Here is a 16285-nt window from a genome sequence, read left to right on the forward strand (position 1 = left end):
CGAAGAACCGAATTTTGAAACTTTCGCTTGCAGAAACGTGTAAATTCCAATATTCTCAGTTTAAAATTATTTATATATAGGATACAATAATTATATACTTCATATATGTAGGGTGACCATACGTCCCGTATTTCCCGGGAGCATCCCGGTATTTTCTGTTTTTCTGGCCGTCCCGATTTTTTTTTCAAAAGTGTCCCGGTTTTTCCCGTTTTTACGTGAAGCCTACTTGGATTTCTATTCTTTATTAAAGTCAAAGATTGAAATTATTTTTCAACTCATAAATTATATTATGATAATTACAACTATAAATTAGAACATTAATCTCCCACATTTGTCTTGGTGAACGTTTTATCTCGTGGAATTTATTTTAATCCACGCAATTTGCACCAATGCTTCATTTAACGCCATATTGTTTAATTACCCCCGTAATTACAGCAATATTTAGCAATTTTGTTCAGTTTTGGCGACATTTCTGGTGATAATTGGCTATGTCCCGTATTTTCCCGTATTTGGAATCCCTGTTCCCGTATTTCTCTCGAGGAAATACGATCAGCGTATTTATATGCAGTTTGAAAATTCTTTTGCAAAAGTTTCTTTTTCTGCTAATGGCACTAGATCAGGTGCGAAGGGGAAGATCGCAACTGGCCGCAAAATTGGATTTTATTGCATTGATTACATATGATATTTTACGATAACTGCTTCAACTTGAAATTCTATTGAACTAATGATGAAAAACATGTCGATTTTGATAAACAGACACACATGCTTGTAAAATTCATGGCCCCTACATCTTTGAGCGGGCCCTCGATTTTTGACAGGACCTAAGACAAAATTTTTATTGGTTGTGAATAACATTTTCAGCCTTAAATACAGTAAAACCCCTTTCTTGCACAGGGTGGGATCAAAAAAAAAAAAAAAATTGGTCCGTAAAAGAGGGGTAACCACGGCCCTACATCCTGGAATAAGGCCTCCATGTGGACATATGTTCACTGGCCCTTCTATAGTGAATTTGCATCACGAAAAAAAAAATATAATAATAAATCGTAATTGTCCCGTGCTCCAGGGATTCAGCCCGGTCAGGGGGCCATGGGGGTAACCATTAATCAGCGGTTTATAAATGCATACGAGAAATTATTATTCATTATTAGCCGTAAAAGAGGGGTTTTAATGCATTGAAGAGGGCTGCAATATTGTTCTAGCAGATCATTTCAGTTCATTTCTATTACCCGCAACGCATTGGCAAATCACTTAAACAGACAGCGACCGCATTCATAGATCATTTCAATTACCCACGGTACATTCACAGATAATTTCAGCTACCCACGGCACATTCACATCTTACTTGAACAGTCAGCGGCACATTCACAGATCACTCAAACAGACAGCGGCCACATTCACAGATCGCTCAAACAGACAGCGGCCACATTCACAGATGATTTCAGTTACCCACGGCACAGATCGCTCAAACAGTCAGCGGCACATCTACAGATTACTTGAGTTGGCCAGCGACACTTTCCTCAAACTAATGATGTGGCCCGCGCTCCCGAAAATGTTGAGCAACCCTCGCTTGAAACCATCCACGATGATTCAAGGAGACGAACGCGCCTGTCGATGCATTCAAAAAAAATAAAAAAAACCCTTCGAATAGCCTTAATTGGTACAAAATTTCAACAAAACATCCCAAATATCCAAACGCAATTTCCAAAGTGCATCAAGGTGCACACGGGACCGACTCTATTCACAAATGCAAAAAAAAACCAAAAAAAAAAAAAAAAAAAACCAAATACAGTGTCTTCCAAAAGAAAAAAAAAAATTCCATAAAAGATATTTTCTCTCCCAAGAAACCAAAAAAAAAAAAGAGCGTTTGAAGTGAAAAGAAACGGCAACTCACACACGCGGCAACCATCAGTGGGTGGAGAAACGTTTTCTTTTCTCATCAGGAGATGGTGGACGTTGTTGAATCTGTGCTCTTCCTTCTACAGAACGAAAAGAACCAACGTCTCTTTCCCCCCCCCCCCTTCCTCAAGGTCAATTTCCTTCATACGAACGAACCCGGATGTTCGGTTCCTAAGAATTATGAGGTACATACAAATACACACTAGCGGCCACCAGCAAAAATAATAATAAAAAACGCTTTAAAAAAATAACGCCCTTTAAAAAAAAAAGAAGAGAGAACCTTGTGCAATGGAGTCTCTTTTCATTTAACTTTACCTGTTTATGGTGTTTTTTTTTTGGTTTTTCCTTTCGTTTTTATTATTATGACGACTGAGATCATGTTCATGGAAAAACACGACATTCGTTGATGGTTCAGGTCTCATTCATGTCGGTGATTTAATATTTTCATCGATTATATTGACGATGTCTAGAGAGAATTTGTCCGGTTCAACGCTGGATCGCGTGGACCGATTCGATTGTAGCAGGGGGGTTCTTAACCTTTTTTTTCAGCGGCGACCCGAAAAATCAGCTTCGCGAACCGCGGGACTGTTTGTTTTTTGGAAATTAGTTCTACCAGTCGACGCGCCTTTATAACGGGACTGCAAGTGGATTTGCACGGCTCATTTGGGAATCCACTGCGAATCGAGTCTGGGCCGTGACCCATAGCTCAAGAGCCATCGACTGTACGTAAATTGGCAGAATTTGGACAGGGAACCGTCTTGCGAATCAAAAGTTGGGTAGTGACCCGTAGTTAAAGAGCCCCTGAAGCAAGTTTGTGCCGTGACCCATAGCTAAAGAGCCCCTGAATCAAGTTTCTGCCGCGACCTATAGCTAAAGAGCCCCTGAATCAAGTTTGGGCCGCGGCCCATAGCTCAAGAATCCCTTACTGTAAGTGGGTTTGTACGACCCATCTCAGAAGCCTGTACGAATCGAGTCTGGGCCGTGACCCATAGCTCAAGAGCCCTCGACTGCACGTAAATTGGCAGAATTTGGACAGGGAACCGCCTTGCGAATCAAAAGTTGGGTAGTGACCCATAGCTGAAGAGCCCCTGAATCAAGTTTGGGCCGTGACCCAAAGCTCAAGAATCCCTTACTGTAAGTGGGTTTGTACGACCCATCTCAGAAGCCCGTACGAATCAAGTCTAGGTCGGGACCCATAGCTCAGGTCCAACGTCGAGCTTACAAAGGAATATCCCAAATAATCCAGGTTTATAACATCCTAAATAATTTCTCCTACTTTGCAGGTCCGGAAATTATTTATCTTATTTATTCATTTTTTGCTAGTCCTCAAATTATTTCTCCTACTTATTCACTTTTTGTCGGTCCTCAAATTATTTCTCCTACTTATTTATTTTTTGCAGTTCCGAAAATTATTTATCCTACTTTGCAGGTCCGGAAATTATTTATCCTACTTTGCAGGTCCGGAAATTATTTATCCTACTTTGCAGGTCCGGAAATTATTTATCTTATTTATTCATTTTTTGCTAGTCCTCAAATTATTTCTCCTACTTATTCACTTTTTGTCGGTTCTCTAATTATTTCTCCTACTTATTTATTTTTTGCAGTTCCGAAAATTATTTATCCTACTTATTAAATTTTTTGCTAGTCCTTAAAATATTTCTCCTTATTTATTTGTTTGCTGGTCTACACAAATTACGTTTCCTACTTATTCATTTTTTGTGCTAGTCCTCAAAATATTTCTCCCTCTTATTTACTTTTTTGTCGGTCCTCAAATTACTTTTCCTACTTATTTATTTTTTTGCTGGTCCGAAAATTATTCCTCCCTGTTTTTTATTTTTTGCCACACAGTTCTCAAATTATTTCTCCTACTTATTTCCTTTTTTTACCTTTGCGAATTATTTCTCTTATTCATGCATTTACTATCTGGCCCTCTGAAATTATTTCTCCTACTTATTAATTCTTTTGCCGATCCGCAAATTATTTCTTTCATTCCCACCGTTCTGCAGCTGTAAAATGGTTGAAGCACGCTGGTCTAGTTAGTGCGGTCTTTTTCAATGTTGCGTACTTCCAGTAGCTGACCACTCCGGGAATGTGCAGGAAGCTTGCGTATTTTTAAAAATGTGCAGAAGCCGAGTTCCCCCCCCCCCCCCCCCATGAAATGCTGCGGGACAGGTGCACCACCGTGGCGCGTACTCTTTGAAATGTGTAGGACGCTTTTGTGCCTAGAAAAATGAGGAGAATGCGTGAACACTGCTTGGAAATGGTGCGAAAATTTGTATTATCTTTTGGAATACGCAGGAGGCGTGTACTCCTTGGAAAGCGTACGAGATGCCTGCCTCTTGAAATGCTTAGTCGGCGTGTACTTTTTGAAATGTGTGTAGGACACTTGCATGCCTATATAAAGTCTGTTTTTTTCCTAACGCTGGAGACCAAGAGAGAAGAATCCGTACGCACTCCTAGAAATGCATAGGAGTTGCGTACCTCTTGGAATGCGTAGGACTTTCATATCTCTTGGAATGTGCAGGACGCTTGTGTGTCTATCAAAATCAGAAGAATGCGTGCGCACCCATAGACAGGGCTGTAACTAGGATTTTTGACGCCCGCGGCAAACATTATTGTGCCGCCCTCATAACTTTAAAATTCAATAATTTTATAACGGCGTTCTTTGTTTCCATCTAAAACTGCCGCCCCCCTAAATTTTGCCACAGGAGCAGTTGCCCCTCCCCCTTTCCGGTTCCTCTAGTTCCGGCCCTGCCATAGAAATACGTGGAAGGCGCACTCCCTTGAAATGCGTAGATGTGAGCATCATCCCTCACAGTGTGCAGGAGGCATGTATTCCTTGAAATATGTAGGACGCTTGCATGCCTAAAAATATTAGAAGAATGCTTGCTTAGAAATGCGTATAGAAAATTTTTATCAACACTTGGAATGTGTAGGAGTCTCGTACATCTTGAAATGTGTAGGACGCTTGCGTGCGAAATAAAAAGAATGCGTGCGCACTCCTCTACAAAATACGTGGAATTCCCGACGTACTCACAGAAATGCGTAGAAAGCAGGACGTACTCCCTCGAAATGCTTAGGATATGAACATCATCTCTTGAAGTGCGTAGGAGATGTGTGTGTACTCCTGAAAATACGTAGGGCGCTTGCGTGCCTAAAAATAGGAGCGGAATGCGTGCTTAGAAATGTGTAGAAAATTTGTACCATCACTTGGAATGTGCCGCATGGCACTTAATTTAATTTACACTGTGCCGCGGGTCACTTGAGTGATCTTTAACAGCACCCAGAATTACTTATCCGTAAATGCGATTTGCAAATGTTCCGCGTCAACTTAAGTGATCTGGAAATGTGCTGTGGGCCACTTCAGTGATCAGAGAATGCGCCTATGGAACACTTATGGAACTGCTCTGCGGGCCATTTAAGTAATCTAGAAATGTCCCGCTCAATTAAGGTGTACATAATTAGGTTAGGGATAGCGGGGCCACACCAGATGACTCCGAGGGCCCCCCCCCTTTTGGCCCGCGGGACATGGGTCGAGCATGTACGGTTAAACGTTTCTTGAAGATAGACAGACACCACATTCTTGAAGGTAAGTCCTGTTCACACAATGGAAGGTCAGGGCTGTTGTCAAGATGTTTGAAGGTGCTTCTGCCTCCTTCCCTTTCGATGACCTTTCAGGCATTAATCCCTCTTCAAGAAAGTTGTTGCTACCACCTCCTCGTCCTCCTCCTTGACGAGCTTTTACTTTTCCTCTTTTATGTGAAAGCTTGTTGATGATGGGGCCGTCGTTGAGCCTGCACTAGGAGGGTCATTGACATCGCTTCTTGCGTGGGTCATGTCATAGCCGAGGATATGGGGTTTTTTTTCTTAAGAAAAGTAAGAAAAGATCGTCCTGTATTGTTTTTGAATGTCTTGGTCAGTCATTACCGAGGAGCGACCTTCGAATTATTTGACTTACTTGTGACAAGTAGTGTCTTCCATGAATTTATGGATTCCTCGATTTCCAGGAGCTTTTGTCGTGTCTTTCCGATTCCGGGGGGAAAGGGATCCCGGGCCCGAAATATGTTGACTGCGTTATTTGACTTGTTTCGCCCTAATCCACAGAGCCGTCTTAAGAGCATCGTGTGGCCCCGCGGGAGAAGGAATGTTTCTGAGGCCCTACCTGACTAAAAAAATGTCTGCACGTCAATCAATTTGCGTGCTTACCCTTGTATTTTTAATCAGATTTAAATTTATATCAGTCTCTCTCTCTCTCTCGGCACTTGAGGCTTCCCGGGCCAACTTGGGTGGGCCCATGCTTCAATACGGCACAGCTAATCCAAATTGGGGGAGGGGTATGAGTACCAGATCTCTTGAGTGTCTCGGGGGGGGGGGCAGGCTCCTAGACCGGAATATTTCGCGCCCCCTCTCAGACCAGACTTTCACGAGCCCCTTTATGATGAACTTATAGCGTGAAAAATAAAAAAATGATGATTATCATCCCGGGCCCCGTTTTCAAAATCAATGAAGTAGCCCGCTCATGGCCCCCACATCCTGTAGCGAGGCCCCTAGGCTGGAATCTTTTGCGGGCCCCTCGGTCAGACTTTTAACGGGCCCCTTCTGTTGTTAATTTATAGCGTGAAAAAGCAAAAAATGATGATAATCGTTCCGGGCTAGAGCCCTGTCAGCCCCCTCCCCCCATCTCCCATTTGGGGGCCGTAAGCCCGCTCATTAAGGTAGAATATCTCTCACTGTTTTGCCCCCCCCCCCCCCCCATGATTGCAATTGAAAGACCGTCCTACCCCCTTTTTATGTTTCAAGATCAACTGGGTCCCAAGTGAAATTCGATAGTAACAGAATGTGTTCAATGTCCATCGTGATGAAGGCAGATTAATGACAGTTTCGATTTAGTGACCATTATTATTCTTACCCATTTTTTTACCATTCCCGTAGCGTGCCCGTAGGTGCGGGACGATTCTTACCATATTTTGCTTTTTCCCACTATAAATTAACTACAGAGAGGTCCGTGGAAAGTCTGGTCTGGGGGGGGGGCACTAAAAATCCTAAGCCTATGGGCTCTGCTGCAGGATGTGGGGTGGGCCAGGCTGGTCCCACAAAAAAAAAAAGATCGATGTAAATCCAAACAAGTAGATCCAAAGATGACTACTGTCCAAAGATGATGACGGTGACAACTCAGCTCACAAAATGTTGCAAAAATGGCACAGATGTGACGCTTCCATGTACCGCCACCCCCGTCATCCCGCAACGTGTTAAAATCTAGACGTAAAAAAACAGCCACTGATATAATAATAAGTCTCCCCCCCCCCCACATTTATATATATAAAAAAAAAGGAGCTATGGGCAAAGCATTCACGGGGGCGGGGAGGGGTGCAACCAATGCGATATGCCTATAACATGGAAGAGGAGCCACCGCCACCACCACCACAAAACGGCTCTCGTGGCTCGATGATGATGGTGACTCATCAGAGAGCGGTTTGTCCAATACCGAGGGTATTAATAAATAGGATGGGTAGTGGTGGTGGTGGTGGGCGCCTACTCTCGATCGTTTAAATGGGGGAGGGGGGGGCTCAATTTCCATAGAATGATGGCGTGGGTGAAGTACTCTTACCCCCGTGTACACCATCGGTACCAGTTATGAAGTCAACTGCAGGCACGTGCTACCGGTTAAAAATAGGGAGGGGGCGGTTGTTCAATCCGGTGTTTCAAGAAGACTCAGTCCAGAGCCACCCTTGGGGGCGGGGGGGGAGTAGTGATAGGTGCGGCGGCATCGGACCCCAAGCTTTAGTGGGACCCCGCGTTCATGACAAAAACTATTGGAGTCTTTCGCCAATTCTGAAATTATTTTTTCGGTTAATTATGAATTTCCACAATTTCTGGAATTTTTTTCTACTGTAAGTTCTATATTTTAACAACTCTGGAATTATTTTTTTCCTTTTATTCTGAAATTTTTGTTCATTCTGGAATTAACAATTTCATCAATTATCAATTTCAATTCATTCTTGGATTATCAATTTCAATTCACTCTTGGATTATCAATTTCAATTCATTCTAGAATTATCAATTTCAATTCATTCTAGAATTATCAATTTCAATTCATTCTAGAATTATCAATTTCAATTCATTCTAGAATTATCAATTTCAATTCATTCTAGAATTATCAATTTCATTAATTATAAATTTTCATCGATTCTGGAATTTTTTCTTTCATCAATTCTGAATTATCATCATCTATGGAATTTTTGTCCAACGTCAATTCTTTCATTAGTTCTCGAATAAATTATTTCATCCTTTGACACTGAATTTACATCCATTCTGGAATTATCAATTTCATTAATTATCAATTTCCATCCATTCTAGAATTATCAATTTCATTAATTATCAATTTCAATCCATTCTAGAATTATCAATTTCATTAATTATCAATTTCAATCCATTCTAGAATTATCAATTTTATTATTTCTCAATTTCAATCCATTCTAGAATTATCAATTTTATTATTTCTCAATTTTCATCGATTCTGGACTTTTTTTCTTTCATCAATTCTGAATTATCATCATCTATGGAATTTTTGTCCATCGTCAATTCTTTCATTAATTCTTGAATTCTTATTTCATCCTTTGACACTGAATTTCCATCCATTCTCAAATTATCAATTCCAATAATTCTCAATTTCTATCAATATATTCTAGAATTTTCCCTTCCGTCAATTCGCAATTTCCATGAATTCTAGAATAATTTCTTTCGAATTATTTTCAACTCGTAAAGTCTACAATTTTCATTAGTTTCGGGATTTTTTTTTCTGCCATTAGTTCAAAATTACATTCAGTGCTAAGTTTTCATCCATTTTTTTGCCTTGATCTACATTTAATTGTGTTTTCAAATATTTCTGTATGGACTTTTACCTCAGATTCCTACAAATTCTTAAATAATGGATACGATGCGGATTCCCCCCCTCCTCTCTCCAAAAAAATCGGGACGAAGGGTTCCCACACATTTTTGGTGCCCTGAAATTGTCGAGACGTACCAGGCCCCAGCTATTATTTTCGCACACTGGGCCCCCGCGCCTAGTAAGAGCAGCTCTGACTCAGTCCTCAGTTCCAGCTTACGTGGTGATGACCAGTGTCCGATTACTTCTGGAATTTTTTCGGTGCCCTTAGGGGCCAATAGATATTTTTCCTTCTATTAGTGAGAGATAGAGAGAGAGAAGAGGAGCACTTTCCCCCGCCCCCAAGGTTACAACCAAAGCTGCATTAAGAGTAAGCGTAAACAGTCCTATCGTTAAACTGGTAGCCAAACGGCATCAGCGCCCTCTCTGTTTAGATGGGTACCTTCTGGCCTGTGATTGGCTGCTAGCATCGGGTAGGAAAGTCATTTCCCATAATGCATTTCCCCCATCACGGCGCCATTTTGTTTACTTACTCATGTGAAGACTCTCGGTTAGGTTGGTTATTGCTCGTGGTTATTTTGGCAAATTGTTCATCTTTAAAATTATAAAAACGGGCCTTCTGATGGCCAACTAAAATTATATTTATTGAATAAGTCCGCGTGCATTTGATGGGTGTAAAATGAACACGAAGACGGGTGTTCACAAGTGTAGATTTAGCTGTTGAAGTGTCGATAACATTGTTATTGTTACTGAGTGATTTATATTTTTATGCACAAGTACGTCTCCTATAAAGAAGTAAAAAATGTCCGCTTTAGTGGGAATTAAGATTTTTAGGTTCCGTAGCAATAGGCTGAAAAATAAATCAAAGTTGAAATCGGAATAACGCGATCAAGGGAAGGGAAGCGTGGGAACCACGTGATCAATCGGCAAGTTTGACCCATCAAACTTCAGATGGCGCTGCCATCAATTCCGCGGCCTTTCTTTAACATTGAGTGGGTACGCTTAACTTACAAGCGGCTTTGGTTACAACCGTCACGATCTTATCAAGATGGAGGCGATTTTTTTTTTCTTCGATGGTCATTTTTATGGAAGCTGTCTCGCGTCTGAGACGTTGACGGAGGAGGAGGTGTTTGGGGGGAGGGGAGGGGGCCCATTCGATCGAAGGGTCAGCGATAAATTTACTTCAGCAGTTTATAGATTGGAATCCCTTTGTTTGTTTGCGGACATCGTCGTCTGAGACTGATCGGTGTCCATTCCATGGCCCCCCTTAAGACATCCTAGAGCAAGGGCCGCCAGTCTGGGATCTTTGGCGAGCCCCCAATCCAGATTTTCCACGGAGCCATATATAGAAAATTTATAGCATGGATTTTTTTTTTTTGAGAAAAAAAACATTATCGTAACTGCCCCGGGCCCCGGACCCTTGTTAGAACACCCTTGTGGGGAGGCAATGGTTCATTCTGGCAGTGCCGTGTTAACGCGTGGGGGGACATCAAGCGTATTTACAGAGAATCTTAGTGGGCTATAGCCCAGGGTGGCGAGTGCGAGGGAGGGTGGCAAATTTGAGGAATGAATGGTCAAGAAAATTAGTAGAATGGTGGGAAGGGTGGCAAAATTTCTATAGCCCACAAATGGCAAAACCGTAAGGGGTGAACACGGGGGGGGGGTGCTCGAGGTGCCCGTGGCCCTCTCCCCCAAAGCCTACCAAAAATTAGAAGAAAAATAATAATAATTCGGTGAAAAAAAATTAAATATCGAGAAAGGGAATGCCCTGTATGTACCATGTTAATCAGTTTCTATTAATTTAAATGCTTTTTTAAAGGGTGGCAACTCAAAATGTCTCAAAAATTTTGTCCTTCCCAAGCCCTTTGTGACACTCCCAAGTCTTTTGTGCCCCCTCCACAGGTCCATCCTGCGTACGTCCCTGCTGTCGAGGGACTAGGTCAGTTGAGTGACGAAACACGAAACGAGTGACCTAGACAGTTTTTGCAATCATGTGAGTGGCCAAAAGAGTGCTCTTAGAGTTACTTAGTTTATCTCTAGGAGGTGCTGTATGCGAGTTTGCAAGTATGCGAATGACCCAAGGAGTGACCTAAAGAGTGAAGGAACAGTTCGGGTGAGCGGTCAAATGTGCGACTAAGGGAGTGTGCAGAGAGTGTGAGTGACCGGAAAAAACCTTTAGAATGTTTGAGCATGGAAAGTGATCAGAAAGCGTGGGATCAGGTCAGTGAGATACAAGATCGGTGAGTGGCGAAAAGTTTGACCAAGAAATTGTGCAAGCATATGAATGGCCTAAAGAGTAACCCAGATAGCGAAGGACTATGTCAGTGAGCAACCAAAAGAGTCGACAAAGAAAGTCAGGACACAAATTCTAGGGCCACGAAATCGGCTGCCTTTTTGTCCTTAGCTAAGATCTTTGGTGCTGCCCCAGGACAGGATGTTCCAAAGTAAATTTATCGTGTGATAAAAGAGAAGAAAAATTACGTATCATCTCAGGCACCAAGGCTGGAGGAGGATCCTGGATCCAACAAAAACGCCTCAACGTCTTAACGCCTGGGGCCCACACGGGCTCATCCAGGATTGCATCCAGGCATATCGAAGGACCCTATGATAACGACATTTGATATTATGCCTTTCAAGAAATTTGCATTTCCATCCAGAAAGGGGCCGCAGAACATGACTCCGACAACGGGCCCCCATAATGCTCTTGAGCGGGGGTGCACAACCTCCTGCCCGCGGGCCAAATGCTTCCCGCCAAGAAGTTCCATCCGGCCCGCGAAAGGTATTCCGGTAGAAAATTTAAAATACACACAACACAATAAAAATCTACACCCGATCAATCAATATTTCCGTCATAAAAATACAGGAAATCGGGACCTACACGAGATATCACCAATTATCTGAAAAAGTTGCCAAATACGAGTAAAGTTGCCAATTGTAGCCAAAAAATGTCAAAGCCAACTGAAGTTGCTAATTGTTGCCAAAAAATTGTGAAAAGTAAGTTAAGTTGCAGATTATATGCAAAAAAAAATTTTTTAAAGGCCAGTAAATTTGCCAAATACAGTCAAAAAACTGAAAAATAAAATTGCCAAAGGCATTAATTTAAAAGTGTGAAAATAATCTCAATTTTCGATTTTAATAAAATTCAAGCGAGGATGACCTAATTACGGGAATGGCCCGTAAAATATGGATCATATGGTCACCCTATAAACATAAGTATCCGTAAAGGGGTTGCGCACCTCCTTTTATAGAGTGTAGAGGGATAGACTCATGACTCTCTCCCACGAGGGAGGGGCCCTGAGACGATTCTTATTTTTTTTATATGTGTGTGTGTGTGTGTGCTTTTCGCATTTCGAATTCACTAGGGGGTCCTGCAACAGGGCCGTCATTTCAACTTTTTCCGGGGGGGGGGGGGCAAAGCACATGTACTAAATGTATGTGTATATATATATATACCATTTTTAGTGTATTTTCAAAAGCCGGGGGGGGGGCAGTGGGCCGTTGCCCCCCCCCCCCCCACCCCCAAATGACGGGCCAGTCCTGCAATACGATGAGGGGTCCATGAGGTGGATTCATGGTTGTGAGTTATCTAGTTACCTATTTGTGACCAAGGGGGCACCCAAAAAAATCACTTTGCCCGTACGGGCCTGTGATGCTGTTAAGACGGCCCTGCGTGCTATGCCAGTTATTATAAATATTTGCCAGCAAAAAAGCCCCCTTCCTTCTGAAATTCAGGTGTGATTAAAGGTGTGTGTGTGTGTTCAGTTGGCAACTACTGACCTTTTAATGCCACAATTTCAGCAGAGGGTCCCCCCTAAATTTCCCCGCCGGGATGTCAATTCCAGAATCCACAAGAAACAGGGAGGAGAGGGTAGCGGGAATAAACTCTCACTAAAAGAGATCAGAAAGAAACGTCCATAAACTCAATCCGATAACAAAAAAAAAAATTTTTTTTTTCCTTAACCCGTGGGGTAAGTGGGGCCCCTCCCCCCGGACTCGGAATCATCACCTTCTGCCACAAAGATCAAATCAGGCGCAAAAACCGACAGCTCGACCACATTTGATGATTCGACCCTTTTTATATATATATATCCTTCCGGAAGAGTAAACGGACATCTCACAAGGGGCGGGAGAGAGGGGGGCGGGCGAGTTCAAAAAAATATATAAGAAAAAATTATAGAAAAATATATATAAGCCCCCCTTACCCTATTTCCCAATTCCTCTCAGTATAGATATCGCTGACATCAGCAGGAAATCGCAAAGCATGATGAGAATTGAAGGAAGGTGGAGCCCCCCTGCCCCCCCCCGCATCCACTGAAAAATGTCAGTGGCGGCCATGACCGCGGGGGGGGGGGAGACCACGGGGGCTTGATGGGCATAATATCATATAAGGCAAAAAAGAAGTGAAAAGAGAAAGCGGTGGTCGCGAAAATCTAATGTCATCTTTAGTAGGAGGAAAATAAGCCTTCAGGGGTCAGGTGAATGTGTGTATGGGGGGCCCCAGTGTGCCCTTTTTTCTCATTTTTCCTGATAAAACTGGAAAAAAGGTTAAACGAATTAGATTTTTTTTACCTAGAAAATATATATTTTTAGAAAATACTAAATATTTCTCTTTTTGTGTTGGTATTTTTTCCCTTTTCTCGGCGCGTTTTTTGTGACTGAATGAGATGTGCCGTTGGGGGGGGGGGGGCCTGGGGCCTTTTTACATTCCGGAGAGACAGACGGCGTGGGCAGGATTTTTCAACGGGCTCCGTGTCACACCAGTATATTAATTGTATTGTAATTTATGAAGTAAGAAATTGAGAAAGACCAAAGCTGGTCTCTATCTTGGGGGGACCCTTAGAGCCCAGAGACGGAATAACACTGATTGGGGAGGGGGGGGGGGTGATTTAGGTGCACCATGTTTCCCTAAGTGGGTGACATGGATCTCGCTGCGTGCAAAATGATATGTTTTTTTTCCGGGTGAATGTAAATTTTTAAAAATATTTTAAAAAGCAAAATTTTCTTTTTTTGGCGAATTTTTTTCCTCCACTTGGCGACTTTTGTTCCAAAAAAAAACACTGACTTTCAGATCCTACACGCTAATCCCATGGTTCGTGGGGCCACGTGTGGCCCGCGATCTCGAACCTAATTTAGTAAAAATGGACTAAGGGCAGCATTTTTACAAAACAATTAAGTGACCCCTGCTGCACAGTTTCAAATCCGCAGCACAGTTTCAAATCACTTGAGTGGCCCGCAGCACAGTTTCAAATCACTTGAGTGGCCCACAGCACAGTTTCAAATCACTTGAGTGGCCCGCAGCACATTTATAGATCACTTATAAGTGACCCTCGGTGTAGTCTCACATCACTTAAGTGACCTACGGCACATTTATCAAATGCCTCAAGTGACCCGCGGTTTATTTACATATCAGTTGAGTGACCCGCGGCACATTTCCAGATCAATGAAGTGGCCCGCGGCACGTTCCCGGATCATTTGATTGACCAATGGCATATTTACAGATTTCTTGAGAGTGAACCTCGGCTCATTTACAAATCACTTTGGTGATTGCGGAATATTTACAAATCATTTTGTGAATATGCCGAATTATCACCAAGTGTGTCAGTGATAATAAGTGAAGTTGTATCACAATGAGATTTGGCACTACAGTTTTTTATGGTTAATGTAAATTGGTTAGCTGGTACTTGCAGACTAGTATGGGGGGGGGGGGCTGGGCCGGACCCTCTGATCTCACTGTGATTGTAAGAAGTGTATATGTTGGCAGCGAAACGGCCAATACTCTATATCATGTATTACTTTTTTTTTTTCCAGATGCTTGCGGACTTTCCGACATAACCCACATAGAGGGCCTGCAGGAGAAATCTCAGTGCGCCCTCGAGGAGTATTGCAGAACGCAGTACCCGAACCAACCGACGAGGTTCGGCAAGCTGTTGCTGAGGCTGCCCTCGCTGAGGACGGTCAGCTCCCAGGTCATCGAGCAGCTCTTCTTCGTCAGGCTCGTCGGCAAGACCCCGATCGAGACCCTGATCCGGGACATGCTGCTGAGCGGTAGTTCGTTCAACTGGCCCTACATGCCCCTCCAGTGACCTATGACCGAGGGCCCCTGCCATCACCCGGGGGTCCTCGCTACAGCCGCCGCCGCTGCCGCGGCCGCAGCTTCCGCCGATCCCGGACAGCAGCAACAGCACTGGCTGCTGTGCTTGACGGCGCTCATGTCTGGACAACAGCAGCAACACCATGTAGCCGCCGGACATTCACACATCACCGCCGATGTCAAACCTAAGATCCATAATCATCAGGTCTAAAAAAAAAAAAAAAATAGCCACCACGACACGGACACAATCGATTATCACCAAGTGGTCATCGACACCGGGAAAAATAACAAGGAATCTTCAGCCTATTGATGTTGTTCATGTTAAGCATCGTGTCAACCCCGTCAACCTCCCATACGAAATTTGCTCAAATTTTGCTACTGGACCTTAAGACGATTCCTCATCTGACCGTTCGTCAACACTCGACGTAGGTGGCGCCACCGTGCATCCGGCAAATTATCCGTCAATACCAACCTTGACCACATCATCATCATTCATTCGTCACACCGTGTACAACAAAGATGGCGTCGCCGCACTTTTACATGGGAAAATATATCAAACAATACCCTGTATATTAGTATATATATAAGATATGTATTTGTACAGACAGAAAGAGCTGTAAATATTCGTTGTTCAAAATCTGCATATTGCTGTATCATTATATATCAATGTAAATACCGTACAACAATATAAGTCATCAAGTATCAAAAAATCATGGTTCTTCTGGATCAATACAGACTAGAATGGGGGGGGGGGGCACGTGCCCCCCTTTTCCGAGTGTCCCCGTCACGAAATGACAAACCTTAACTTAATCCCGGTTATTAAATGGGTACAATAAGAGTATATACGTACTTAAAATCTGTGTGTATCGGATATTTGAAACGAGAAATCCAATTTGGCCGCCCCTTTCTGCCTCCCCAACAATGTTATTTTTGTGTCATGAAATTTCTAGAAAATTCGATGCTGGAAATTTTTTTTTTCCGTTCACTATTGCGTTCCTATGTATGTTTCTGTGTATTGAGTGTGTTACGTATCAGTGCTGTATAATGTATGTATGTAATTTACGTGTATGTTCAATGTACAGCTTATGGGCAAAAATAAATTTCTGGTTGTTCTTTTATTTGTGTGTGTGTGTGTGGATTGTGTTGAATTGTTGGTTTTGTTTTGTCAAGTGGTCTCCTACAGGGCAGTGTTCTGTAGCCTACTCACCAATGCCTCGATCTGTACGATGAATGGCGTAATATGGAATTTTGGTTTGCCATGAGGGAAGATCTTGATTTTTCTATTTGATGGTTAATCTCGGCAGTTCTAGGTCATTTCTGACGTGAGGTCCTTAAGATGGCCGTGCACTTGAGGTTGCCATGAAAGATGTGCTTAACCGCCATTTCATGGTCTGTTTATGGGTAGTTTCCGG

The 16285-nt window shown here is 42.8% G+C and overlaps 1 protein-coding gene across 1 annotated transcript in view; it reads left to right on the plus strand.

Annotated features, from left to right (window-relative positions):
* LOC149079821 (nuclear receptor subfamily 2 group F member 1-B-like) overlaps positions 1-15991 on the plus strand; it is a 46570-nt gene extending 30579 nt beyond the window's left edge. Inside the window, exon 3 of the mRNA XM_089240317.1 lies at positions 14591-15991. Within this exon, the coding sequence (XP_089096443.1) occupies positions 14591-14865 (275 nt within the window). The 3' untranslated portion in view covers positions 14866-15991. The remainder of the gene's footprint in view (positions 1-14590) is intronic.
* Positions 15992-16285: the final 294 nt, after the last annotated feature.

This window comes from Pholcus phalangioides, unplaced genomic scaffold (genome assembly GCF_987345545.1).
Source record: "Pholcus phalangioides strain wild (caught in Gottingen) unplaced genomic scaffold, Ppha-v1.0 ptg000012l_1, whole genome shotgun sequence".
In the NCBI taxonomy this organism is placed as follows: domain Eukaryota; kingdom Metazoa; phylum Arthropoda; class Arachnida; order Araneae; family Pholcidae; genus Pholcus; species Pholcus phalangioides.